Source organism: Mangifera indica, chromosome 6, assembly GCF_011075055.1.
Source record: "Mangifera indica cultivar Alphonso chromosome 6, CATAS_Mindica_2.1, whole genome shotgun sequence".
Taxonomy (NCBI): Eukaryota; Viridiplantae; Streptophyta; class Magnoliopsida; order Sapindales; family Anacardiaceae; genus Mangifera; species Mangifera indica.
Genome location: NC_058142.1, coordinates 444894 through 470931, shown reverse-complemented (window position 1 = coordinate 470931; position 26038 = coordinate 444894). Strand labels below are relative to the sequence as shown.

Sequence of the window (26038 nt, the reverse complement as noted above, 5' to 3'; positions counted from 1 at the left end):
CTAGGGTAAGCCTTGTGAATTGCTGTATTATATGTCATCCACTTAGCAATATAAAGTTGTTGTGGGGGACAATGTTTTATAAACCAGACCAGACCTGGTTTGACTAGAAATAGGAGCCGATCCAGTTTGGTTAAGTTCTAATTGGGTTAAATTGTGATTCAACCGGCCTAAACCCACCACACTTCTCGACCAATGGTTTATCCCGGTCATGACATCAGCATGATGTTTGGTTGATGATATAACAAGCAAAGTTGGGCACCATTTCACTTTCTACTGGAGTAGAACTGAAGAGCAAACAGTTGAAGGTAGAAAGAGCAATTCTTATTTTATTTTTATGATTAGCTACTAGTAACAGCTGTATGGAACTTGAGGGCGGTAAGTTTCTGCTATTAACCATACAGAAGCAGCTTGTCTACTTCACTTCTAATGACAGTAAATAAGGACGTACAAAGATGGGAAACAAATTTGTTACATATCATTCATTCTCCCTGTCCAAATATAGCTACTTAAAAATTGGACATCCTTTAACAGCAATTCCTGGAGCAGTTGGACATGTCGCCAGAGGACAATGATCAACATGAGTGCCCCACCATTTCAAATTTATACCCTCGTTTTGAAAAGCAAAGAACAACAGAACACCCATAAATGCTGTTCCTGCATCCAGTGCAGCTGACAGAACATAGTTGTACTTTTGCCACCAGCGCTTGCGGTATTGGAATATGAAATAGTTGAAGATCATTCCTGTGACAAGCCAGCTTGCTATGTTGGTGGGAGTTGCCGGTGGCATTCCAGCAAATCCATAAGATATAACAGGGATGTTTATCAAGGGAATCCATTTCTTCTCTGGGTAAATTTTGCTCAATACCCAGACAGGAACTGGCAAGATTGCTCCAATGAGGAATAACCATACCAAGTTCCGGTACATACCTCCAGGTCCAAACAGCCGCTTCGGTCCAATCAATCCCCAGATAACAGAAGCACCAAAGGTTACTTTGTACTTGGGGCAAGTCCACGGGCTGTCAGGATGCAATGAATCAACATCACAAATGTTCTCAATATTCTCCAGCATCCACCACGCAACTGCAAGATTGACTGCACCTGCAACAAAAGTTCCCACCAACTAGGAAACGGAAAATATTCAATCGGCAAACTGAGAAATAGGTATGCAAATCAATGGCTTAACACAGTATTTGAGCAGCAAAACCTGAGCTGTGTACATGCACCGTGGAGGAATTTTCATGTAGTGTCCAAGTTTAAGATCAGATAAGAAAGATAGAGCATGGACTGTGCTGAGACGACCGTAAATCTTGAAAAGAAGATTGGCAATTGGTTTTCCTGGTAGAACATACCCAATCATGAATTGTGCAATAATGTCATATCCAGGTTGCTGCAATGCATTCACAAGAATATTAAGATGATAAGTTTTCTTCATTCTGGACCTACCCTGAATTAATATTCTACATTATTTGGTTTATTACCTGGTTTGTAGTGGCTTGAATGACACCAATTGGAAGGGTAACAATCCAAGCCAAAGCAAAGGCAAAGAGCATGCCCCACCATGGCAGCTGCACTTCATCTTTCCACACAAAAGACATTAAAAGGGAAAGTGCAATGCTTCCTATTAACAGAATGCAGAACCACCACTGAGGCACTTGTTTGTAACTTTTCATCAGTCTTGCATGGATGTCCAATTTTACATTCTTCATTGCTGATCGGCTCTGCTTCAGAATATCACTGGAATCAGAAAAAAAAAAAAAAAAAGAGGAATGTTAATGATATTGTTCAAGCACAGTAAACAGCTTAATTCAAATTTGATTCAAAAGCAGCCTAGTACCTTCCATGAAAGAGTGCAACGTGAGTGAGGGTGGCAGTAAACCTTGCAAACCCTGATCCAATTGACAGAGCAAACAGAGGACTGAGAAAGAGCTTCCCATAACTATCATAAGCTGGAATATTGAGTTCATACTGAGGGGTCAAAATCTTGGTGGTATCATATTCTTTCCCAGCAGAAGTGAACAACTTGTTAGAAAATATGGGGAATTTTCGAGCATCGAAGGTGTCATACTTCCAGTAACACAATGGTACAATTATGTAGATGAACATCACAAATCCAACCCCAACATTGAGAATTGAACTCCAGGGTGTTACTAGTGGACTGCCATGATAAGCTGAAATACCTGCCCAGTCAAGTGTAAAGGCACCGATACCAAGTCCATGGTAACCAGAACCTATTTGTTGAGCTGTTATACTGTGAGGCCATGCCCAACACACCCATGAGAAGAATGTTAAAATTGGGAAGATGTAGCCAGGAAATGCATAATAAACAAAGCTTGCCACAAATGCAATAAGGAAAAACTTCATCTTGGTTAGGCCTTTACTATTCGGTTCCTTCTCATGTAGTGCTCTGTAAAAACATCAAAATTTATAATTAAACAAGAAGGAAATTCTTCAACAAAACAGCCACTAACAGTTTAAGGAAGAATATCAAAACCGCCAAGAAAAGTAGCTCTCATAAAACAAATTCTCACCGGTGAACAACTGAACATGCACTGGATAATGACACACAGATGGGGACAAATTTTCTTCACTTATAATAATAATGACAAGTATTAATATTGTTTCATAAAATTGACTGTTTTCCCTTTTAGATTCCACTAAATTATTGATTCCAAATGCCTTATTGAGGATATTTTCTGAGGAAACAAACATAAACATAATTCAAACAGATGAAAAGGATAAAACCAATAATCATATCAGTAAATAGAATAAAACTTGTAAGTCTTACCCACTTAGAATTGAAAGTTCAACAAACAGAAACGATGTAAAGCAGTGGTTTTTCTTCATTCAGGTCCCACACTCTCTGAAAAATCTAAGATTCTAAAGTTTTAATCTCTTTTTCACATTTTCTTTCCAAGCACTTTCCCATCAACCAAACAGAAAATAGCCACAAAATTACAACTGCAGAAGGGAAAAAAAAGCCAAACCTGAATAGAGAAACCTGAGCAAGATTCGAAGGCCACCACATCTCAACAGGATCCACCAAGTACCTCCTTAGCATCCCCGCCCACCCATATCCCAATATCTACAATATTTAAATATAAAGCTCAGATTAAACAATTCATAATTGAAACTAAATCACCAATGGCCTACTAAAAAAAAAAATCAATATAACCTGCGTGGTCAAGACGATGAGGAGAGCACAAAGAAAGTTCAAGCTTTGCTTATAGAAACCCTTCATGACAGTGATGGCACCAATGGAGTAAGCATCACCACCACCATAGGACACTCCACAGTTGGCAAAGACGGTGATGATAACATGCTCTTTCATGTTGAAAGGACCCGGATTCAGACTGAACCTCCAACCGAGAATGCTCATCTCCCTCGTGGGGAGAGTTCTGGCCATGAATTTCCCAATTGGGAGCACGGAAATCTGCATGACGATGGCAGAAATGGTAAGCGGCTGCGTTCGGTAGGTGAAGAACGTGTTGAGGAAGATTAGCAAGGTGCACGAAGTCAAACCCAGAAACCATGCACGAAAGGTCATCACTGGCATTTTTGGGTCGTCGGTTACGGGAACAGATAAAGCCACCTCCTCAATAGAAACATTTTCATCTTCTTCTACAGTGTTCTGGTTTTCTGTCTCTCTATCAGCCTCATTGTTCGACGCCATTGTTGCGACCTCAGACAATGACAGAAGTAGACAGCTTCAAGGGTTCTGTAAGAGAAGGCTACTAAATATAAGTGAGATTGGGACATTTTATAGGACCATAATGCCCTTCTTTTTTTTAATCTTGTTTTCTTTTTCTGCCGATAAGGTCAATGCGGATCTAACCGCTGACTCTGTTGTTGACTACAAGTCTTTCAATTACTAAAATATCTTTAATTTAATAATTTTTAATTATTTGTTTAATAGGTTATTTTTTAAATAATTATTATTCTAAATATTGGGTAAATACGAAATATAATTAAAAATATTATTTATATATTTTTGAATACAGAGATAAAATTTATCATATGAGTAAATATTATTTTAATTTTAATTTAAAATCATTTAATTATATGATAATATATTATTTATATATTTAATTATATATTTAAAATTATGTATATGAAATTAATATTATTTATTATATAAACAAATGTAAAACAAAAACATTATTTTTTTAATAAAGATACAAATTTTGAATAATTTAAATACTGTGTATGAACAAACTTTTGCATGCGTGTTTCAACCGCATATGAATGTATTATTAAATAAACAATACAAAATTTGTTTGATTTTAGTTTTAGTGTTTATACATTTAATTACTAATATAGTTTTAAAAAAATTTAATTCAATAATTCTTTGGGCACAATTTCTCCATTAATCACAAATTGTGTCAGAGGGTTATTTTGGTAAATGAAAATCAAAGGAAAGAATAATTAATAAATAAAAATATTATTTTAGTAAATTTTTTGTGGGCTTGCTCACTCATGGCGGCAATCTTTGGACGTGCGTGAAATTCACGTGCTCTTGGGCGACTGACACACTTTCTTGTCCGTATCAACAAAGGCCAGCTTGGCCTCACATGAGCTCTCTCTAAACTGGGTTCCACCGCTAAGTGCCATGTCGGATTATGTGGAACCCAATTTCTCTTGAAAGTGAACACATAGGACCCAAAAGCTCGTGTTATCCCCGTGGTTTCTTCTTTAATGGGATCCACGTGGCACCAGGGTTACGCTGTTAATTATTGTTAAAATCTGCACCACTAATCACAATTAATTATCAGCACATGATGTCATGGGATCATATCAAATCATATTTAATGAATTGGAGGCCTAATTCAATGTAAACTCAACTAAATTTTTGAAGTGGTTTCTGTTAATTTGTGTTATATTAGTAAGGTTATATTATTGATTTGATTATGTTATATTATGAAAGATATCATACCATATTAGGAAGATTATGAAAGATATCATACCATATTAGGAAGAATATCATACTATATTAGGAAAGATATCATACCATATTAGGAAATAATTTATTTAGGATTTGATTTGATTTGATTTATAGGGATTTGATTTGATTTAGTTAAGGATTTGATTGATTCATTTCTTGTTATATCTTGATTTAGTAAAAAGCAAAATGTTGTTGTCAGATTTAGCACAGAAGCAAAATATCGTGTTATAACCTTAGTCACTTGTGAGTTTATCTAGTTAAAACAGTTGATCCAAGAATAAAAGTTTACAGAAATATCACAAATGTTATTATTTTGTGATAATCAGACTGCTCTTCACATTTCCTTGAATCTTGTATTTCACGAAAGAACAAAACATATAGAGATAGATTGTCATTTTGTGAGAGAAAAGATTATGTCCGGTTGTATCTTTACAAGTCATGTCAGTTCAAATGATCAGCTGACAGATATATTTACTAAATCTCTTCGAGGGTCTCGAATTAATTTCATATATAACAAGCTTGGTGCATATGATTTATATGTTCTAGCTTGAGAGGGAGTGTTGATTTGTGTTATATTAGGAAGGTTATATTGTTGATTTGATTCTGTTATATTAGGAAGGATATCAGAGCATATTAGGAAATAATATATTTAGGATTTGATTTGATTTGATTTATAGGGATTTGATTTGTTTTGGTTAAGGATTTGATTGATTCATTTCCTATTATATCTTCTCTGTAAACTATATATATTGTACTGTTCAGTACTCTGAAATAATAAGAAAACAATATTCTCAATTCATAGTTTCTACAGCAATAAAGGTATAAAATCAAAATGATATTGTTTTATTTTTTTTAATTTTTGAATCAAGCTCTCCAGACTCACAAACATCTATTAAACTTAAATTTGAGTTTAATAGTATAACACTCTTTAGGCCTTAGGCTTTAGGGGGGATGGTTTTGAGCTCAATTGGTAAAATAAGTAAACTTGTTTAAACAATTCGGATTCCCGTCCTAGTTTAGCTTGAATAGTTAGTGGGTTTTGGGTGGAAGTATTGTACATATATGCACAAATCTTTCTAAAATTAACAAGAATATAGATACTTGATTGGTGGGATGTCAATTTCAAAAAAGGATAAATGTGAAAGTAGAGAACAAATTAGGAAGAAAAATATAGGAAAAGAATGGAGAGAATTAAATGGACAAGTATATGCTTTTAGGTTACAGAAGCAATTGCAAAAGGTCCAAGAAGATGGAACAGAGACCGATCATGGTGGGGGGAGGGACCCAAAGTTTACAATATTGGGAAGTGGAGAAACGTCGTTGACCTTCTCTTCTCTTCTCTTCATCACCAAAACCAAACTTTGACAATATCACAGTAAACAGAAGCACAAACTTGGGGACTTTGCATGTGCCATCGGAAACTACAGTGTTTTCATATATGCCCCAAACACACTATTGGATAACATTTAGACGCATGTAAAGATAAAATTTACCATATATAACCAGCAGAGAGGAGAGAGAAACAGGTTGCGTTGCATCTCTTTTAAAGCACTGGAAGAAGATCGAAGCTTACCTCAGAAGGGTTGTTACACGTGTGTGTGCATATATATAAGACTAAATTATTTATATAAATCATTGTACTGTAAACGTACATGTGACAGACCAACCAAGGCTTTAAACTGGGTCTGTTAGGGATGGCGACGGGAAGGGATGGAGAGGGGATCTCAATCCTTATTCTCGTCCCCGTAGGAGATATTAATTCCTGTCTCCGATCTGTCTCCATTATGGGGATAAAAATGATTCTCTGTTCTCTCTTCGCAAAAACAAATCTCCTCTTCATCTTTTCCCCATTCCCATGGGGAAAAATCTCCTCCCCGTACCCGTAAAAAAAAATTTTTTTATCTTGTAAAAACAATATAAATATATTAAATAACAAAATTAAGCAAAATTAAAATTAATCTACTATTTCAAATTTATAAATATAATATATTAACTCATTTAATATGCACAATAAAAACCTAAATAAATTTGAAAAACATAAATAATTTAAAACTATAAAAATATATTAGTATTTTAAATAAATATATTAATATAAAAGGGACGGAGATAGGGGCGGGGAGAGGAAGGGTCGGGGCGGGGAGGGGACACATGTATCCCCATCCCCGGCGCGTCTCCGATTACGAAGATTTTTTTCATCCCCATCTCCGTTCCCTTCCCCTTCCCCATTTCTATCAGGGAATTCTCTCCCTGTTAGGGTCGGGGAGGGTCAGGACCCCTAAAATCGAGTCCAAATTATCATCTCTAGTTGTTGTTGCTTACTTTTCTCTCCTCAACCTGAGAGCTAGGTGTTAGAAGCAGATGCTATAGAACATCTAAAAACAATAAGAAGAGTGCAATAACCGCTAAACGAGTAAAGTGTAATAACTTGACAAGGATTAGCATTATTAATTGATAAAAGGTGGTTCTAATTTAATCCTCCTCCACAATGACTTCAATACCCTCCACCTATACATGATTCACCTTTTAAAACTGGGCCTGAACCTGAGAGGCTGATGCATCAAATTTAGAAACATGTTTACAATGTAATATTGGGGCAATGAATTAGGTTTAATCGTCATATTTTAGATGCCCAATATAATAAAAAAGCTTCTTTTTTAAAGAATTGCATAAAACTAAGCACATTTTGATTAAATTAGGTTAAATGCAGGTGGGTGGCTGAGGAAAATACAGTTGTCAACTTTCCCACAGTAAGAATGAAGGGAAGAATGCCGTTTTGGGTCAAAAGAAGAAGAGATTAATTATTGAGCCTCGAAAACTATGGAGCTGCAGAGAGAGAGAGAAACTTCCACATAACACCAAAGATGCATACAAGAATCCAGCAACCAAGCCTGAATAAAAAATAATAAAATTATAAATATATGTTTTGAGTATATAAATATATATATATTTATGTATATTATCATATAATCAAATAATTTTAAATTAAAAATAAAATAATATTTAATTATATAAAAACTCATATAAATATATGTCTATTTGTTTTCTCAAAATGAAAACTAACAATATTGCTCAATAAAAGAGGCTTTGGTTTTTGTCTGAGTGCATGCATGCAATGTATACATATCACAACTCATGTAATCAATCTCAACGGGTTAATTATCAAAGGAAACAAAGTTAACACAAGAAATTAGTAAAATTAATGAAGTATTAGAATTTTTAAATGAAAGACTTGGGTTTCAATTTCTATATGCTTGTGATACCTAGAAAAAACTACTTACGAACAAACAAACAAAAAAAGTCAATTAATATAGATTTTAATTTAATTAGTTCATGAATATGATTCTTCAATGAGTGGTGAAAGAAGACAATCATAATAAGAAATGACGTAGTTAAAATTTTTAAATTTAGACAACGATAACATTCATTAATATTGACAAAGTGTGATGAATGGTCGGCAAGTGTAATCACACTTGTTAAGATTTTCACAATTAAAGACTTGAAAATCATCTCATTTCAATATCTTCTAAGTCAGGCCTGAGTTTGATTTTTCAATGGGCTTAAGCCCCAAATACTGGACCCAATTTACTACAAATTAGCCCAGCCCAGCCCAACTGAAATTTCTTATTTTAATTTTCTTTACTTTATATTAGGTACATTAATGTATGTATGCTGCCATTTTGTTTGAGGTGATTTACATTAATCAACTAATAATATTCAAAAGAATTTCAAATAATTTTTATTACAAATTTAGGTGATTATAAAAGTGAATTTTCAAATTATTTAAATAAATTAATATTTCTAGATTAATTTTCTAAGTATAAAATAAATATTAAATAGTGTAATAATTACTATAAATGCAAGCCTTCGTCCTTGTAATTTTTTGGAAAATAAAATAGTCGACGAATTAAAATCCATGAAGCCGCTGCTCACGGTCTAACAAAAAGGTTTACCAACTGAACAAAACCGGAAACAACATATCACCGCTTTCTTCTTCTTTTCTATTTTAAACCCCTACATACATAAATCCCAAACTATATTTTATCATGACACTAAGATGTCCACAAATTGAAATGTCTGGCCACAAATTGATACAGAAATTGATATTTTCTATATAATATTTGCGAGAAAGCATGTGACATTCCCATTTTGCCGCAGAATCAATATTAACCATAACTTTAGCAAAAATGTCCCACAAAGCTTTATCGCAGGTTGCTCAAAATGTCTCCAAAAGATCACTGGGAAAATGACTAATAACAAAACCCTACTTTTCTTTTGCGTTGGAAAACATTGAATTATAATCATTTCTTTTCTTAGATTTAGACTGGAATTTTCCACCAACCTGTGAATTTTCTCTATAAAATCCATGCAAACATAATAGAATTAGCCATCTGCATGCAGAAATATACTTCCAAAACCTTCACATATTATTCTTTCTTCTTTCTGCTTCACCTATGGCAGTCCTAAAGAAGAATCAATGTCTTTGGATTTTCAGACTTTCCACTTCCAATCATGGCATTTTATTCTTTCTGCTTTTTACACTCCATGGCTTGCCGTACGTCACTGCGCAATTCAGAACTGCGCCACCCGATCCTCTACCGGATAACGAGTTTAACACACAGGGGCTCACATTCAACCAGAAAGTGGCTCTTGTCTTGGTGGTGTTGATCAGTGTATTCTTTTTAATGGGATATTGCTCTGCTTACTTCCGACAGTGTTTCCAGCGGCGTTCACACCTTAGCGATGGCGAGCCTAATGCCGTCTTTCTTAGAGGAACCAACTACGGTTCCCGTAGAATTACACGCGGACTCGATGCATCCGTTATCAACACGTTTCCCACCTTTCTCTACTCCACTGTTAAAGAGCTTAAAATCGGCGAGGGCTCCTTAGAATGCGCCGTTTGCCTAAACGAATTTGAAGACGACGAAACACTGCGTTTAATACCCAAGTGTAGCCATGTGTTTCATACTGACTGTATAGATGCTTGGCTAGCTTCGCATCACACGTGTCCCGTTTGCCGCGCAAATTTGGTCCCTCAACCCGGTGAAATGGCGTCCAGCATCATTCAAGTATTTGACACGGATAACGGTGGTTCGGGAGAGAGAGGAGTACAAGGAGGGGGTTCAGGAATGGAAGTGGAAGAATCGGGGCCTTAAACTACGAACGGTTCGACCGGTCAACTCGGTCTGGCCGCTGGGGTTTTAGGATTCCAAATGTTTGTGATGAGGTGACGTGCACGGAACCGAACTTGCAGGATAGAAGTCATAATAATGATGGTGATCGATCATTTGAGCGGCTCCCTCCGGTCCAGTCTACAAAGTGTGTAACTAGTTAAAAAACAATTGTATAATACAAGGAAAAAAAAAATCAGAATAAGTTTGATGTTCAGACACTAATTTTTTTTGTTCCAAGTAGTTTGTAAATTTCATAGAAATTATATCCAAGAACATTCTAATGTCCAAGAAGGAGGCAAACTTTGCTTTGAGTGCACTGATGAAATAACCATCACAATACAAAGCTACGATAGACCTCCAACTTTTAGGGTAATTTTCAATGGCATGCGCATTAACTATGGCATAGTGCAATCTGTGTACTGATGTCTGCAACTATATGATCATGTGCAGTCGCCGAAGAGGATATCCTGGGAGGTTTCCTCTTCCTCCCCCAGTTCTAGAAAACAGCTTACTGTATTCAAATCCGAATTACCAACTGGCCAGCAGCAGTGAACAGCGAATGGGGTATCCACATGCTCCTCCAACTCCTACACAACATTATGCTCCTCCAACTCCTACACAACATTCTTTACAGAATAGGGCAGATCTTCAATATACAAATTCTTGATAAATCAACCATGCTTTACAGGAATGTTCTCTGTGCCTCTGGAGGACCAAAGATCTTGCATTTGGATGAGGACACCAGGTAATATGAATCAAATTTAACATTTCACTGTTCCTTTTTACCTTTTTGTTCTTTATGATTTGTATAGTAAATCTTTTGCAGACATGCTATGATGTGGACATGATTTAAGTTTTTGCCCAACTTGCCAAATCCGTATAACCACTAGGATAAGATTACATGAATAAATGCTTTGCATAAAGCTGCGCAACCAACCAGTTTATGAGGTGTTGCGGGATAGCATGCTTGGCTCCCTGAAAATATCATTTACTATTTCAGAATGTTTCTACATTTTTCTGTATCATGAATCCAAATAACAGCATGATTCTATCTGATTTGATTCTTAGCGTCCGTCTATGATAATGCGATTGTAATTAGTGGTAGAAAAGCTAGTAGCAGATTATATAATCTGAACCTTTCAGATTTAGTGGCCATGCTCATATACATAAAATCCACTTAAAATATAAAGAGGAGTGATGATGAAAATAAAATTTTAACATCAGATAATTTCCTACATAAAAGTATACCCGGTAAACAATCACATAATGGCTAGACTAACCTTGAATAATAATTAGGAATATTTCTAAACTATCGTATTCTTGCAGCTGTATCTCAACCTTGGACTCAAACCATAAAGAACCACACTATTAAAACATTAACAAGGATCCACCTCTCATACAGTGCAAATCCTGATGAACTAGAATCAGTTACACCAACAAGAAACCGACATTCACCTACTGAAGGGTCCAGGAAAGTGATCATACCAAGACCATCAAAATCACAGCTTCGTTCATTCTGCATTTGTAGCTGATAGTAACTGTTAAATGCATATGATATATTCCCCTTAGCCCCAATTCCATTACATGATCCGCCATAGTCGAGTGTGGTGCAGTCAGCTACACTACAAGCAAGTTTCATGTGGTTTGCCACATCAGATAGATCATGAGAGGGGTTTGCCACACACCACCTAGAAGGTAGGTACTGGACATTTCTTGCATTCTTCAATATTTTATTGCCCAAACACAGGTTCAGTGGATACTTAGCCTGGCCATCAAAGGAGAAAATACCCCAATGTCTCTCAAAGTTTCCCGGGAGTACACTCTTGGCGCCTTCATCAAGTAAACTAAAAAGATAAATATCCATGGGAGGGGCACCTGGCCTAAGAGGGGTTCCTTTGTTACTTAGGACATGATTGATAAGGCCTTGGTTGAAGGTCCTTGCAGCAGTGAGACTTGCACTGGAAGCTCCATCTGTTGGCCAACCTACCTCCCCAATAACTATAGGCATTTGACCATATCCAATTTTGTTAAGTGATGCAACCAAAGTGTCAAAATTTCCATCAAATGCGTTATAGTAAACATTGGGTCCATCAGTAACAGCATGGCTAGTGCCCTCAAAAAACAAATCCAATATAAAAACATGATTTCATAGATTAATTTATATTTTAATCGTATAAAAATATAATAATTATCTTGATTATATAATTCTAATTTGATTAGAGATAATAGTATATATATATATATATATATATATATATATATATGAGATCAAATAAGAAGATAAATTCGACCTAAACTAAAGAGTGAAGCTCCTCTTGTTATTTTTTAAAATCATATTTTGAGCAATTTACTGATTAATCCTCGTGGATGTTGAGAACTTGAGCTTGGAGAAGCAGGGAGAGGCACTGAGAGAAGATTGAAAGTTGGTAAAGAATTGAATGAGTGGGGTGTGGGGGAGGCATGTGATTTCATTGTGAAGTTGGGCATTAAAGGGAAGTTCTTTATCTCTTGGCTGGCTGGACCCTAAAATTAAAGGCACTTGGCCAGCACACACAAGCATACACATGCCCATCTCTTTTTACCTTCCAATAAACCTAACATAATATTCATTATAACCTCCTCTTGCATACTCTAAAGTGATAAAAGAAGAGATTTCCAAGCAAGAAAATATGAGATTGAAGGAGTCATTAGGCTCAAGAAATCAAACCAAATCTATTAGTCAAATAGACATAATTGAAAATTGAATTCAAACTTATTTTAACTATCAAATCATATTGATTTAAAAGTGAACATTAGAATCGGATTCAGACTCGTTTTATTCATTGAATTGAATGATTTAAGATTAAACTAAATGAATCATATTAAATACAATTTAACAATTAAGTCAAATTGATTTGACCAATAATATTAATTTTAAACAAAAATTAATTTTTTAAAATTCATATTGGATTAGCTGATCATATTAATCTCATCTGAGTTTAAATTTTAACTCTTTTTAATCATCAACTTGATTGATCCAAGGTTATACATTATAATTGGGATCAAACTTACTTTACCCATAAAATATGATTAACTTAAAATTGAACCGCATAAATTATATCATATTAAGGTAATATAACCAATTTGACCAATGACGGTATCATCACGGAGTCTGAATCCTAAACCGGGATGTAGGGGGGCAAGCATATCAATGATTGAAAAAATTTATTTTTCACCATTATCCCGTAACAAATATTTAATAAACATTATTAAAATTTTAATAATGGGATGGAAGGATTATGATCTATCCATAGAGTAAGTGACAAGTGGAAAGTAGCGGGCAAGGCAACGTAAAACCCAAAGGCCAAGCCGTTTTGACCCTCAACGACACATCTCCTGTAATTAATCCAATCCAGATCACCTCTGCTTCTTCTTCGTCTTCATCTTCGTCTTCATCTTCACCTTTCCTTTGTGATAAGTCTCTATCAAATCCAAAACAAATCATCCCTCCAACACCAATCGTTGGCGGTTTATTGTGAAAGCATAGGGGCCTGTGTGTCCAAGCCTACAGTTGCAGCCCGCAGAGCCTCTACAGCGCAGCTGATTCAGAGGCTTTCGAGCCCAGCATCTGTATCTCCGCCTCCTCCACCAGCACTACCACCACCATCACCACCTTCTACTTCCATTTACCCTGAATCTAAACGTATTAACAAAGAAATGAAGGGTCTTTTCAAATCTAAGCCACGTACGCCTGTTGATGTCGTCAGACAAGCTCGCGATCTTCTTAATTACGCGAGTCGTGGTTCGGATATTATTCGTGAATCTAAGCGTGAAGAGAAGGTTTGTTTGTTTTTAATGAATCTCTTGTTTTGATTTCAATTGGATTGTATTGGGTTTGCTTTTTTTTTTTCCCCTTTTAATAAGTTGAATTGGCGTCGATTGAGCGTTTTAAAAGTTTAATCTGCCGCTTTGTGCTTGTGGGAAGCTGGAAAAAGCTGGGTTTTTTGGGTAAAGTTATGAACTTTTATGCTTAATGGATTGAGAGTAAAAAGGTGTAGAATTTGACCCTAATTGAATGTAATGGCATTGGATTTTAATAGCTCTACACTTCTTTCTGAACCTTGTAAAGCTTTTTTTAGTTTACACCTTTTTAAGTTCTCTTTTTCTTTTTCGTAAATCCTTATTGGATGTAAGATTAGGAGATATCTATCTGATAAATTGCTGGAAAATGAGAGATTTATCTGATATATAAGTCTCTATGACTATGAAATTGTTAATTGAGTAGTTATAGATTTATGATGAATTTGCTATTTAGCTGGTTGCTCTATAAGTGGTTGGTCAAATTGTTCATTATGTGAAAAGTCATTGTGTATTGTTTAAGAGTAGTGCTATATGCACAATTTTTGTGCACAATTTTATACACAAATAACGAATAGTTATCATATGATTGGACAGTTGAAAATTAAAGATAACATAACACTCAATCTCATGATGATACATCATTGTTTGTGTGCATGGTATTATTCATTGTTTAATAGTTTCTCTCTCAGTGTGAATTGCTCCTACGTGTTTTTTTCTTTATTCAGAATATGCTTTTGAAGTCTGTTCATGTTTCAGTGTATTGATTTGAGAAAGATCTTTATCATTTCTAGTCTGGAATGTGAAAGTGATCACCTTTTCTATTGCATGTTGTTTTATGTAGATGGCAGAGTTGTGTAAAAACATAAGAGAGATGAAACAGATACTTTATGGAAATAGTGAATCTGAGCCAGTTTCAGAGGCTTGTGCACAATTGACTCAGGAGTTCTTCAGGGAAGACACAATGCGGCTTTTGATTACATGTCTCCCAAAATTGAACTTAGAGGTAACAATTATATAGCAAAGTTGAACTAACTCTCCCACTTCTTTGCTCTTTTTTGTATTTTCAATTTGTTGTGTGTAGTTAATCCATTCATTTGTTAACACATCAGCATTTTCTATGACTTACTAAAAAATTTATTGCTCAAGTTAAATTGAAAAACTCAAAGCGGCAAGCCTTAGAACTACATTATGAGAATTTCCTGTCTTATAACACTGACAGGGATCACATGTTGCAGGCCCGAAAAGATGCCACTCAGATCATTGCTAATTTACAAAGGCAACAAGTTCAATCAAAGTTGATCGCATCTGAGTACTTGGAAGCAAATATGGATCTTTTGGACATTTTGATATCAGGGTAAGTTGAATAGAAGATATTTCAGCAAAGTTGTTATTTTATTATATGCCAATTTCATTGTTTATAGTGTTTTCTAATTGTTGGAAGCTGTTTCTCTAGTTATGAGAACATAGATATGGCTTTACATTATGGCGCTATGCTGCGGGAGTGCATTCGTCATCAGACTATTGCAAGGTTGGCAAAGTGAACTGGATTGCACTATTCGTTTTTCTAATGGGGAGTTAATGTGAATCGTCATTTTATATTTTCAAGTGAAATTTAACATCATATGCTGATAAATATGTGCAAACTGAAATGTCAGTAGAGTAGAAGGTGCAGTCCTAATTTTCAATGTCTCATGCCAATTTGTAAGAATTCCTTTGCATGATGCTCTTTTTTAGATTTTCAATAATGATATAACTATTTATCATGCCCAAAGTTGGTTTCTTAAGATAAAATCTGTGTACCACATGTATACCAAATTCAAGCTGATTATCGATTGTACTTGTTGAGTTTTTTCTGAATGACACTTATGCTCCCTTTTGTTGTTCTGGGGCAATCATATAGCTGTTTTGTTTTGGTCAAGATCTTCAAACTGGTTGATTTTTATTTTTACTTTTTTTGGGTAGATATGTTTGCTGAATGCTTTAGTTTTTTACTTTTTGGTTTGATATACAGGTATGTTTTGGAATCGCAGCACATGAAGAAGTTCTTTGACTATATACAGCTTCCAAATTTTGATATTGCTGCAGATGCTGCTGCAACTTTTAAGGTTAAACAAATTTAACAAACTTCATCAACTAGGATATTGTTGAAGTCTGACTATGAAATTTTGCAGCCATTATACTTTAAGTTATTCACTTTCAGTTGCACTACATACATATGAGGATATTAATATCATTTATTGCAGGAATTGCTTGTAAGGCATAAATCCACTGTAGCTGAATTTCTTTCTAAGAATTATGATTGGGTAAGTGTTGCTTCCGTAAGATTTTATTTGAATCATCTTTGCATACATGTCAGTGTATGCGTTTGCCCAAATGGACACTAGAGGAAAAAAGCATGCTTTGCATCTTGTGGTGTATTTTGATTTTGGAAGAATACCAAAAGCTGATAAAGTAACTTAGTGAAGAAAACATGAAAACATATTGGGAAATGCCTTGTGTCATTCCATTTCAGTAGAAGATTATTTTTGTTCCTTTACAATTTCCTTTCCATCTCTTTTTGGCATGTGAATTAGTCTCAGATTGAATTTTTTTGTTATGTTTATAATATTAGAATCTGAATGCATGTTCACGTTTTTAACTATTGATTTTTCTTGGTTCTTTAATGTCTAAAAAGTTCAACCTTTGGCTTTTTAAACTTTGCCATTGCTGCTTTTCCCTGTTTCAGAAGAATTTAATGTGTCCAAAGCTTTTGTTGGTTTCAGTTTTTTGCAGATTATAACTCAAAACTGTTGGAATCTTCCAATTACATCACTAGACGACAAGCTATCAAGGTATGACTAATATATGAAATCTTCCTCATATAATAAGAAGCCTTGAATGCTTTATATATGTAGATCTCTGATTTTTTGGAATTTCTTAATTGTTTGTGGAACTTGTGGCATCTGACATGAAATTGTGCTTTCTGTGCTTGCTTATGAATGATAATAGGTATTAAAACTAGGCCAATGCTTTGATCATGCCAAAATTAATTTTAGAAAGAGTAGTGTAGTTCTTCCCTGATAGGATGGTATCATGGATATTTGACTGTACATAAAGATATTAGCGGTTATAAAATGTCTGGTTGGTGCTTTTAAGTCATATTGTTAACCGATGTTTATTTCCTGCAGCTGTTGGTAGATATATTACTGGATCGCTCTAATTCCGTTGTGATGACAAAATATGTGAGCTCAAGGGACAACTTGAGGATACTTATGAATCTTCTGAGAGTGAGACACTGTTCCCAGATTGCATCTTGATGTGTCGCTTCATATGAAAAGTAACTGACTAGGAAATCTCTTCAATGGTACTCTTTTGCAGGAATCTAGCAAGAGCATTCAGATAGAAGCATTTCATGTTTTCAAGGTATTGTGTTTTGGTGAGACTATAGGTGTGGGTTACGAATCCAGAATATGTTCTTAGTTACCATATGCTCATTTATGTAACCGTGTACATTTTACAGTTGTTTGCTGCTAATCAAAATAAACCTCCAGACATTGTAAGCATACTTGTTGCAAATAGGAACAAGCTTCTCCGCTTGTTTGCCGATCTCAAAACTGATAAAGGTATAAAAGTACCAAGTCTCTGTCAACACCATGCATTAATGTGCTTAGATGTTTTTTACATTTTATGTATGTTCTGTTGCAGAGGATGAACAGTTTGAGGCCGACAAAGCTCAGGTTGTCAAAGAAATCATTGCGCTTGAGCCTAGAGATAGCTGATGAACGAGCTTTGTTTGTGTCACTTGTATGTGCAATCTCATGGTGTCCTCTTCATCATTTAGATGGGAATTATGTAGCTCTCATAGTTCTCAACATGGCACTTCAAATAATTGGTCTTTGTACTATTAAGTCTTTCCTTTCTTGTAGTTTCCATGACAAGTACTTTCTGTAGAGGAAAGTAATAAAATTGTATACAAAATTACTTAAAATGATGCACCTGGTTTGTGCTCCTGCATAAATTGGTGGCCTTACACCTTCGTAACGATCACCTGAACTTTTATCAAATGCATATTTTTCTGTACTCAGGCCTCTACTGCTTTTGCTGAGATGTGCTTTGTTGACATTGGGCTGGACTAGGCCTGGATATGATCCAGGTCAGCTCGGTCTCAAAAGTCGATTCGTTTTGATTTAGTTTGGTTCAAATTCGTTTAATTAAAATTCAAATTGAATTCGAGCTAAAAGATTTGACTTTTTTTAATTAGAGTTGAATTTAAGCTAAAGGGTGTTCAATTTGATTTAGTTTGAATTTAGCTCAATTGAAGAATACCCTAATATAGTTTCTTGTGCAGATATTTTTGCTCTAGTTGTAAGGGACTCAATTATCATTACAGTAAAAACTCCATCAAATTATCTTCAAACTTGTTATATTTTTATATTCTTTAGATTTCATTTTTGCTTTACCATCTTCTAAATAAGGAGGTATTTTTTGGAATGTTTTAACTGGATATAAAGATGAAATAATCTTCCATTTTCAATACAGTATGGATGTAATTTGAGTCGATTCGGTTTTAAAAATTGATTTGGCTCGATTTAAATTTGTTTGATTAAAATTTGAATCGAATTTGAACTGAAAGATATAGTTTGCTTTTTTAATGCGAGTTGAACTAAAGCCGAGGGGTATTCCGGCTCAACTCGGCCCAAATCCACCCCTAAGCTGGACCTAGTTTTGAAAGCCAACTCGATTTGATAATACTCAATTTGAGTTTATACTAATCATGCTTAAGCCAAGCTCAAGTTGGAATTCTTGGTTTGATTAGCAATCGAGTTGAATTTTGGTCAAAAAGAGTTTAGTTCAGTCTAGTTTACTAGCCAACTATTTGGCTATACTCAATTTAAGCTTGGTAGTAGATTGCATTGAACCAAGGTAAACGCTTAGCAAAATAATATCATTTTAATTTAATATCAGGTTGTTTCCTTAACTAATAAAACTATAACATTTTGGTATTAATAAACAAATTTGAGTCTCAAACTCGAGCCACAAACTTTAGTTGGACTGAAAGTTTAAAACTTTCTTTTTAAACTGAACTTAAACTTTTCTCAAGACCAGCTTAATAAATGTGTCTCTTTAACCAATCAAATTATACTCAAGCCAATTAATATCAAGATAGGCTCATATATAGGTCTAGTTGTACATCAATCTGTATTACAATTAAACATTTAACAAGAATTTTGTTATAAACAAAGAATGTTGAAAAAGGGGATTCTAATGAAACTTAAAGAAGAAAATGCAAGATTATGTAGTGATCGTGGGTGTGAAGATTCCGGGGGGTGGTGGGTTCATCTATAGCATCAACCGGATGCCAAACCTTGAAAGAGAAGAGGAATTGAAGAAATGGAGGCGAGAATAAAGTTGTTATTTTTATTTGTTTACGGGGAATACTTCCTTAATTTCGACTATCTTTTTTAGTTTAAATCAATTGTACCAAACAAAAAAATATCTTGAATTTAATGATCAGTCAGTCCGTATTAAGTAAGTGAAACATTTTCTCTTAATTTAACTCAAATTTCAAATTCATACCCCCTTATTTCAAAACTCTGTCTTCGTCACTCAACTACCAGTTGAAGGCAAAGTTGTTTATTGATACTGGTTATACGAGAACAAGAAGCAAGCAGGAAGGTTCATGAAGATGTTCCGTTCTGTCCTGTCCTGTTCCCCACTAATTTTTTATTGAAAAGTATTGGGCACGAGTGAACATTTACATGACCGAATGAAAATTCAGCATATTAGCATATTCCATGCATCTTCCCTCCACCTCCATTTACGACCGGGCATTCAATTTTCAACCCCAATAAATGATATTTTCTCATTTATAATCAAAAAATTTTTTTCTTTCACTAATATTCGCCTATTTCTTGGTTTTTATTAGCCCCCACCACCCTCTTCCCCTCACGCCCGTTTGCAATCTAAATTTTTGTCATTGACTCCATTAAGGGTAAAAGTCATTTCTTATATCTCTACAAGAAAGATAATAATAATAGTAAATTTTTAATAGTGATGAGATTGTGATAATAATAGATTTGCGGTATTTATAATTAGAATTTTGTTTTAAACATTTAAAATGATCAAATTATTATATTTTGAAAATTAAAGTAAGATTTGTGAAATTTTTTTAAATTTATTTGAATTTTTTATGATTATTTTATCTAATTTTTTTTTAAACTAAGTATGATTTTGTTCAAGAAAGTTTTATCTTCAAGGGAGGGAAAGCCTTTAGGCAAACATTGGGTGGTAACAGGTAGTTTACTCTTAAACTTACGTACAGTGTAATTCTGATGAGAGGTAAGGCGCAGTTATGTCACCAAAAATCTTCTATATAAACTCGCGTTGGCTCTACGTGAAAGCCCAGAGAGACAGAAACCCATCAGTATAATCGACGTTTTTATTATTATTATAGAATACTATCTCCTCACAATTCTTTCTTTTTGATCTTTTGATATGGCAGATAATGGTTGGACCCCATATCTTTTTTCTTTTTAATGTTTCTTTCTTTTTTATCTGGGATTTTAATCTCAATGCGCTTGGTTTGCTTTGCTAATTCTTTCGGATTGTAGATTCGCTTGCCCGGTTCTTGGACACTGCTGTTGTTGCAGCTAAGAAGGCTGGCGAGGTCAGTTCAGCTTTGAGAATTTATTTATTTATTTTGTTTTCTGCTTTCCAAATTCTCAATTTTTGCAATTATTTTTGTGTTATGAACAGATAATCCGTGAGGGGTTCTACAAGACCAAGCATGTGGAGCATAAGGGCCAGGTATCGCTCTCAACTCCCATTTTTTTTTTTTGGTTGTTTTTATTGTGGAAAAATTATACTTGTTGTCTTTTAGAGTATAGAGATTTATGATTATGCGATTGAAATTTGTATTGTAATAAAGTTCATACAATGATAATTTGGTAGCTTAAAGATTTTGAGTTTGGCCCAGAGTAATAGAATATTAAGAAGAGATTAGTGTTCTGCTGGTGGGTGATCATACAACTAAGTGTCGCTGGAATTGAGAAGAGTGAACGTTGAAGGGACAGAATTGTGATTTATTATTAAGAACAAGAATTTTTTAGATGAATACTATGGAAAAGATATAGAATTGTTAAAAAAAAAAAAAGAATTATCTTGTAATAGTGAATTTGAAACCTACATTCACTTTAAAGTTATACAAATGAGAACATCCAGAAAATAAGAATCAAGATGTTCATTCTAGATTATTTTTCTTGGTGATTAGTCCTCTGTTTCATGAAAGACTTGTAAACTTAGGCAAAGGCGCTAGGAAGTTTAAGAAGATGCAAAGGAATTTAACTGATGTAATTGAAATTGCTTGCTAATTTCCCCTTCTACATGAGACTAACCAACAAATCTGTTGTTTATGATGGCTTAGTTGGAAAAAAAAAAAAAAAAGAGAAAAAATTGAAAGAACAAGGGTAGAAAAAGTTAAAAACTTGAAGTAATTTTACTAATTTGAAGTTCTAATAATTTCTTCTAATCATTGTCAACTTTACTGCTGACATACAGGTAGATTTGGTCACAGAAACTGATAAGGCATGTGAAGATCTAATATTTAATCATCTAAAGGAGAATTTTCCCACACATAAGGTTATCTCCTATTTCTTCAATTTTCAATGAATGTATCTACAAGAATTTACACATAGATATCAATTGGATGTCTTGTCTCGTTAAAATGGATATTAAAGTTTTGATCTTTGTCTGGTGTTTATCTTAGTTCATTGGAGAAGAAACAACTGCTGCTTGTGGTTTCTCTGAGTTGACTGATGAACCCACTTGGATTGTTGACCCCCTTGATGGAACAACTAACTTTGTGCATGGGTATCTATCATTTTTATTTTTTGTGGATGATTGTTTTCTTGATTCTTTAATCAATAAGTTTGCTTTTTTAAAATATTTTTTCAACATCATTATGCCTAGGTTTCCCTTCGTGTGTGTCTCTATTGGTCTTACTATTGGAAAGATTCCTACTGTTGGTGTTGTTTATAATCCAATAATGGATGAGGTGAGTGTTTTCGTCCTTCGCATAAGTTTAATGAGTGCTCAACCTTAAAAGTCATTTTCTTGAGGTATTACTACTATAGATGACCTTAGCATATATCTCACTTTTCTTGGAAATTCTCATGTTAAAATTGAAAAGATAGTTAAATTTCCCTGGACTTAATATTTGATATTAACTCTTTTGAGTTATATTGACATGTCAAATTGAAGACTGTGTACTGTTAAAATTTCTTGTTGGAGCAAGTGTATAATTGGCTTCTGTATGTGTAGCTTTTTACTGGTATCCATGGACAAGGTGCTTTTCTGAATGGCAAGCCTATAAAAGGTCTGTTCATTATATTCCCATATGTGACTTTCTATTTGTTTTTTCTTTTTATTGCCAATTTTTTCTTCCAGCGAAATTTAAACAGCTGAATGCTTTTGTTTCGGAAATTTGCAGTGTCATCTCAAAGTGAACTTGTGAAGTCTCTCCTTGCAACAGAGGTATTTGAGCATTGATACAAATCTGATTTTTGCCTTCTACTCATATGTTGTCTTCTTGAGCATTACTATTGTTTTTGACTTTATATCAGAGTGTAAAACATAGAGGTAGACAAGACTGTGACTATTTGATGGAATTTCTGTTTGTAACTGGAAAAGATTATATCCTGATCATATACTTAGTTAGCTACAGAAACCTTGCCTACATTTCTAACATGCTGAATGTTACCACATAGATTCTAGCATGCGATCTAAAAAATAGTATACTAATTCTATTCCTTGAACTTAGAGACCTTCCAATAATACTATATGAGATAATTTCTGTGTCAGCATCCTTTATTGCATGCCCAATTTTAGTTTCTTGAGATTTTTTGCAATGCCCCATATCTGCAGCATAATGTACTGAATGATGGTAACATTGCTGCCAAGACATCACGTATATTGCCTTTGACCTTCTGCACATACTTCTAAACATTTCTCTTTGACATCATTTCCCATCTCAGTCCCTGAATAATGACCTTACTTGTTGACATCCTTTATCAAAGTTTAGATTCTGAATTATCTTTATTGATATAAAACAAGGTTATTCTCTCCAAAACATGGGGTTCAGTGATTCAATCCCCTTAGAAAACATTGAGTTCTAATTGTTTAGTGACCTCAAAAATACTCATACCGCACCAATGAGATGACTTGGTAACTGGTGAAAGCACGTTCAAATTCCAAGCGCAAACATAGAGTTTAGGAAAAGCAATATTCTTGTCTCAGAGGCTTCTCCTGTGCTGTTCTATCATTTGTAAAACTGGACTTTCTGGCATTTGTTGTCCAAAATTTTTTCAGTGAGGATGCGCTGATTTTTTTCTGTAAAGATAGTTTCTGATATCCAAATATCTTATTCCTTAGCTCCTCCCTAATGTGTCTAAGATTGCATGAATAGTTTTGGAACAACTTCAACTCAAAACTTTTCTTATCTCTGGAGTGCTGATACATGCTTTCAGAAATTATTTTATTTTTTATTTTTTTGCTGATTATCATTTTTTCAAGCATTACCCAGCATCTTGCTGAAAAGTTGCTGTATTTTTGTTATCATGTTATTAAGTAATAAAAATTTATCCTACTGAGAGCAGGCTGGTACAAAGCGTGACAAGGCAACTTTGGATGCTTCTACATATAGAATCAAGAGCTTGCTTTCAAAGGTAAAACCAAACACTTGAATATGAGCTTCAAAATTTTTCTGATCCGCTTCCATAGATATCACATTAGTTGCTCTTTTCACCAGGTGCGATCCCTTCGGATGAGTGGTTCCTGTGCATTGAATCTTTGTGGAATTGCCTGTGGAAGGCTTGATCTGTTTTATGAAGTTGGTTTTGGAGGTCCATGGTAAGATTGTGTTTCATCTCCTTTTCTTAGTTCGGTTAAAAGTGACAAACAACTGATATTCTGTTCGTCTCCAGGGATGTGACAGGTGGCATTGTGATTGTCCAAGAAGCTGGAGGAGTTGTATATGATCCGTAAGTATAGACATAATATAATTTTTTTTCCTTGTATTTTATTCTCTAAAGTTGAATAGAGAAGTTGAAAGTTATTAGAGGATTTGCCCCTGCCAAGGTACATTTTCATTATGGCCTTCTGATTCCATTCAATATCAAAAACCTTGTATTTAGGACCCTCAAAAGCTTAAATCCTTGTTTGCGGGAGAAAATACATCTAAACGTTGTGGTCCCTCTCTTGTCAATATAGTGTTGCTCTTTATATTTGTTCCCCTGCAACTATTTTCCCATTAACGTTCTTGAGAGTCGGCTAATTGTTAATTTATCTTCATAATTTCTTCACAACTTATAAGCTGTATGTTCATTCTTTCTATTATGGGTTACATTTCTAAGAAAGATGTTTGAAATTTTGATAAAGTTTTCATGTCAAATTCTCAATCACCAAGAGACAATTTTTGGCTTACCCTTTATTGGAATTGACAACCACTTTGTTTATAAAGCACTACTCTGACGAATATAGAGGTCCCTACCCTCTACTAGTGGTTTGAATTTATCTCATGAAAAACCGTTTTAGGATTTTTCTAAAGAAACAAATTTTGGTAAGGTTTGATTTAGTAATAAAAGTTCTAATAAGGTTTAGTTTAGGGATGATGATCCTAGTATATATAAACATATTATTTTTTTGTATGAATGTGATCGCAATTTTGTAGTAAATACTTTTATTGTAACAAGAAAGGTGAGAAAATATTGAATAATATTGGCTATGTTAGATGTAGCCCAGTTTTGGGTGAACCAGGACATATTACATGTGTTATTTCTCTTCACTACATGAATATTTGCTATATAGATCTCATATTGTTTCTTGTTCGTTTTCTATGCCCTCTACTGTCAGCATACATTTTTCATTTATCTTTGCCATGTGGCACTTCCAAATTATTCGACTTTAACGCTTTTGCTCTTTTTCTTCAGATCTGGTAAAGACTTTGACATCACTGCTCAACGAGTTGCAGCTTCAAACCCTTCGCTCAGGGAAGTGTTTGTTGAGGCTTTGAAGCAATCAGAATGAAAATCTGGAAGTTATCTCTTGGCTTATATGATCAAGTTCACCCTTCTCTTGGTGTGTTCTTGATCCCTCTATGTAGTTCTAATCAAGAGCCATTTTGTTCAGAGTGAAATTTTAATGATTCTCAAAAATTGCCCTTATTTGTAGAATCCATTTGAATCAGACAAGTCACAGTTGTTTGCAATACAAAAATTGCTCAAAATTTTTGCATAAGCTTATGAAGTCTTAGCCAAGGTTAGATTTGAGTTAAATTGAGCCCAAACATTTGTTAGCTTAAGTTTGATTTGAATCTATAATAATTAGTTTTAGCTCAAACTCAAACATAAATTTTAAGTCAAACTTATCTGGATTGATCAAAGATATCATTAAACAGTCATTTGATAATCAAATTAGCGACATTGGTAGAATGAATGGTGACGTCAATATGATAAATAGTTTTGTTGAGAGGAATTTAAGATAAGTTATTGATATGAAACTCTTGCTTAAATTTAGCTCGAATTAAGTTTAGCTGGGTTAGCCTAGTCACAAGAGGCTTCTTCAAAGTCGGTCCTTGCATCAAGCAGTTGATTTTTTTTTTTTAATTTTTACTGTGTAAAATTGAAAATAAGCAATTTTTTGGAATCTCAAAAGGGTCGCCACAAATTTTTACCATGTAAAGTTGTTTGTGGTGACCAGAGAGACTCAAGGGAATAATTTGTGGTCACATCTCCTATTTGATTTCCCAACATTTTTTAGGTTCAAGCAACTAAGAATAAGTACATCACACCATTCTTGGTTCCTTGAATATTAAATTTAGATATTAAACAATTAGAATTTAACCTAGTCTATGCTTGCATATGGATTCAAGCTGAATTAACTTAAACTCAATTTGTTATTTAGCTCAAATAAGTTGAGCTTGAGTTAAAGAAGGATAGACTCATTAAGCATAATCTCAGCTTGTGGTCGTCGTCTCATAGACATTGTTGCACATGAGTTTACTTTGTCAATTAGGGTTATATTCAAATCGAGTTCGTTCGAGCTCGAGTTTGCT

At 34.4% G+C, this 26038-nt stretch overlaps 5 protein-coding genes across 5 annotated transcripts; 3 read left to right on the top strand and 2 right to left on the bottom strand.

Annotated features, from left to right (window-relative positions):
- Positions 1-299: 299 nt before the first annotated feature.
- On the bottom strand, positions 300-3721 carry LOC123219424 (oligopeptide transporter 3-like). The gene is made up of 6 exons (XM_044641384.1): positions 3173-3721; positions 2985-3082; positions 1835-2404; positions 1479-1734; positions 1205-1387; positions 300-1120 (listed from the first exon to the last, which is right to left on the bottom strand). Exons 1-6 carry the CDS (start codon positions 3668-3670, stop codon positions 503-505), a joined length of 2223 nt encoding a protein of 740 aa, XP_044497319.1. The 5' UTR covers positions 3671-3721; the 3' UTR covers positions 300-502.
- Positions 3722-9353: 5632 nt separating this feature from the next.
- Positions 9354-10250, top strand: LOC123219258 (RING-H2 finger protein ATL11-like). The gene has a single exon (XM_044641101.1). It carries the CDS (start codon positions 9391-9393, stop codon positions 10090-10092), a length of 702 nt encoding a protein of 233 aa, XP_044497036.1. The 5' UTR covers positions 9354-9390; the 3' UTR covers positions 10093-10250.
- A 984-nt stretch (positions 10251-11234) lies between these two features.
- Positions 11235-12229, bottom strand: LOC123218841 (glucan endo-1,3-beta-glucosidase 6-like; the record flags this gene model as incomplete). Its single annotated transcript, XM_044640495.1, has 1 exon — positions 11235-12229. A coding segment is annotated over one exon (774 nt), but the record flags the coding sequence as incomplete, so codon positions are not given.
- A 1237-nt stretch (positions 12230-13466) lies between these two features.
- Positions 13467-18009, top strand: LOC123219257 (putative MO25-like protein At5g47540). The gene is made up of 11 exons (XM_044641100.1): positions 13467-13929; positions 14792-14953; positions 15186-15304; positions 15404-15478; positions 15962-16055; positions 16194-16253; positions 16713-16781; positions 17118-17216; positions 17308-17352; positions 17450-17552; positions 17635-18009. The coding sequence occupies exons 1-11, from the start codon at positions 13807-13809 to the stop codon at positions 17706-17708; spliced, it is 1023 nt and encodes a 340-aa protein (XP_044497035.1). The 5' UTR covers positions 13467-13806; the 3' UTR covers positions 17709-18009.
- A 2271-nt stretch (positions 18010-20280) lies between these two features.
- Positions 20281-25221, top strand: LOC123219581 (inositol-phosphate phosphatase). Its single transcript, XM_044641586.1, has 12 exons — positions 20281-20437; positions 20541-20596; positions 20686-20736; positions 21487-21567; positions 21695-21798; positions 21898-21982; positions 22249-22303; positions 22418-22461; positions 23583-23651; positions 23735-23835; positions 23910-23966; positions 24915-25221. Exons 1-12 carry the CDS (start codon positions 20425-20427, stop codon positions 25009-25011), a joined length of 813 nt encoding a protein of 270 aa, XP_044497521.1. The 5' UTR covers positions 20281-20424; the 3' UTR covers positions 25012-25221.
- The last annotated feature ends 817 nt before the right edge of the window (positions 25222-26038 follow it).

Excerpts from the sequence above, each read along its gene's own strand:
- LOC123219424 (XM_044641384.1), bottom strand. The coding sequence starts at position 3,670 with ATGGCGTCGAACAATGAGGCTGATAGAGAGACAGAAAACCAGAACACT. Across the intron at positions 3,083-3,172 it reads TCATCGTCTTGACCACGCAG|ATATTGGGATATGGGTGGGC; the intron begins GTTATATTGATT and ends TAAATATTGTAG. Across the intron at positions 1,735-1,834 it reads GTTGCACTCTTTCATGGAAG|TGATATTCTGAAGCAGAGCC; the intron begins GTACTAGGCTGC and ends TTCTGATTCCAG.
- LOC123219258 (XM_044641101.1), top strand. The coding sequence starts at position 9,391 with ATGGCAGTCCTAAAGAAGAATCAATGTCTTTGGATTTTCAGACTTTCC.
- LOC123219257 (XM_044641100.1), top strand. The coding sequence starts at position 13,807 with ATGAAGGGTCTTTTCAAATCTAAGCCACGTACGCCTGTTGATGTCGTC. Across the intron at positions 16,056-16,193 it reads ATGCTGCTGCAACTTTTAAG|GAATTGCTTGTAAGGCATAA; the intron begins GTTAAACAAATT and ends CATTTATTGCAG. Across the intron at positions 17,217-17,307 it reads TACTTATGAATCTTCTGAGA|GAATCTAGCAAGAGCATTCA; the intron begins GTGAGACACTGT and ends ACTCTTTTGCAG.
- LOC123219581 (XM_044641586.1), top strand. Across the intron at positions 20,597-20,685 it reads CAGCTAAGAAGGCTGGCGAG|ATAATCCGTGAGGGGTTCTA; the intron begins GTCAGTTCAGCT and ends TGTTATGAACAG. Across the intron at positions 22,462-23,582 it reads AGTCTCTCCTTGCAACAGAG|GCTGGTACAAAGCGTGACAA; the intron begins GTATTTGAGCAT and ends TACTGAGAGCAG.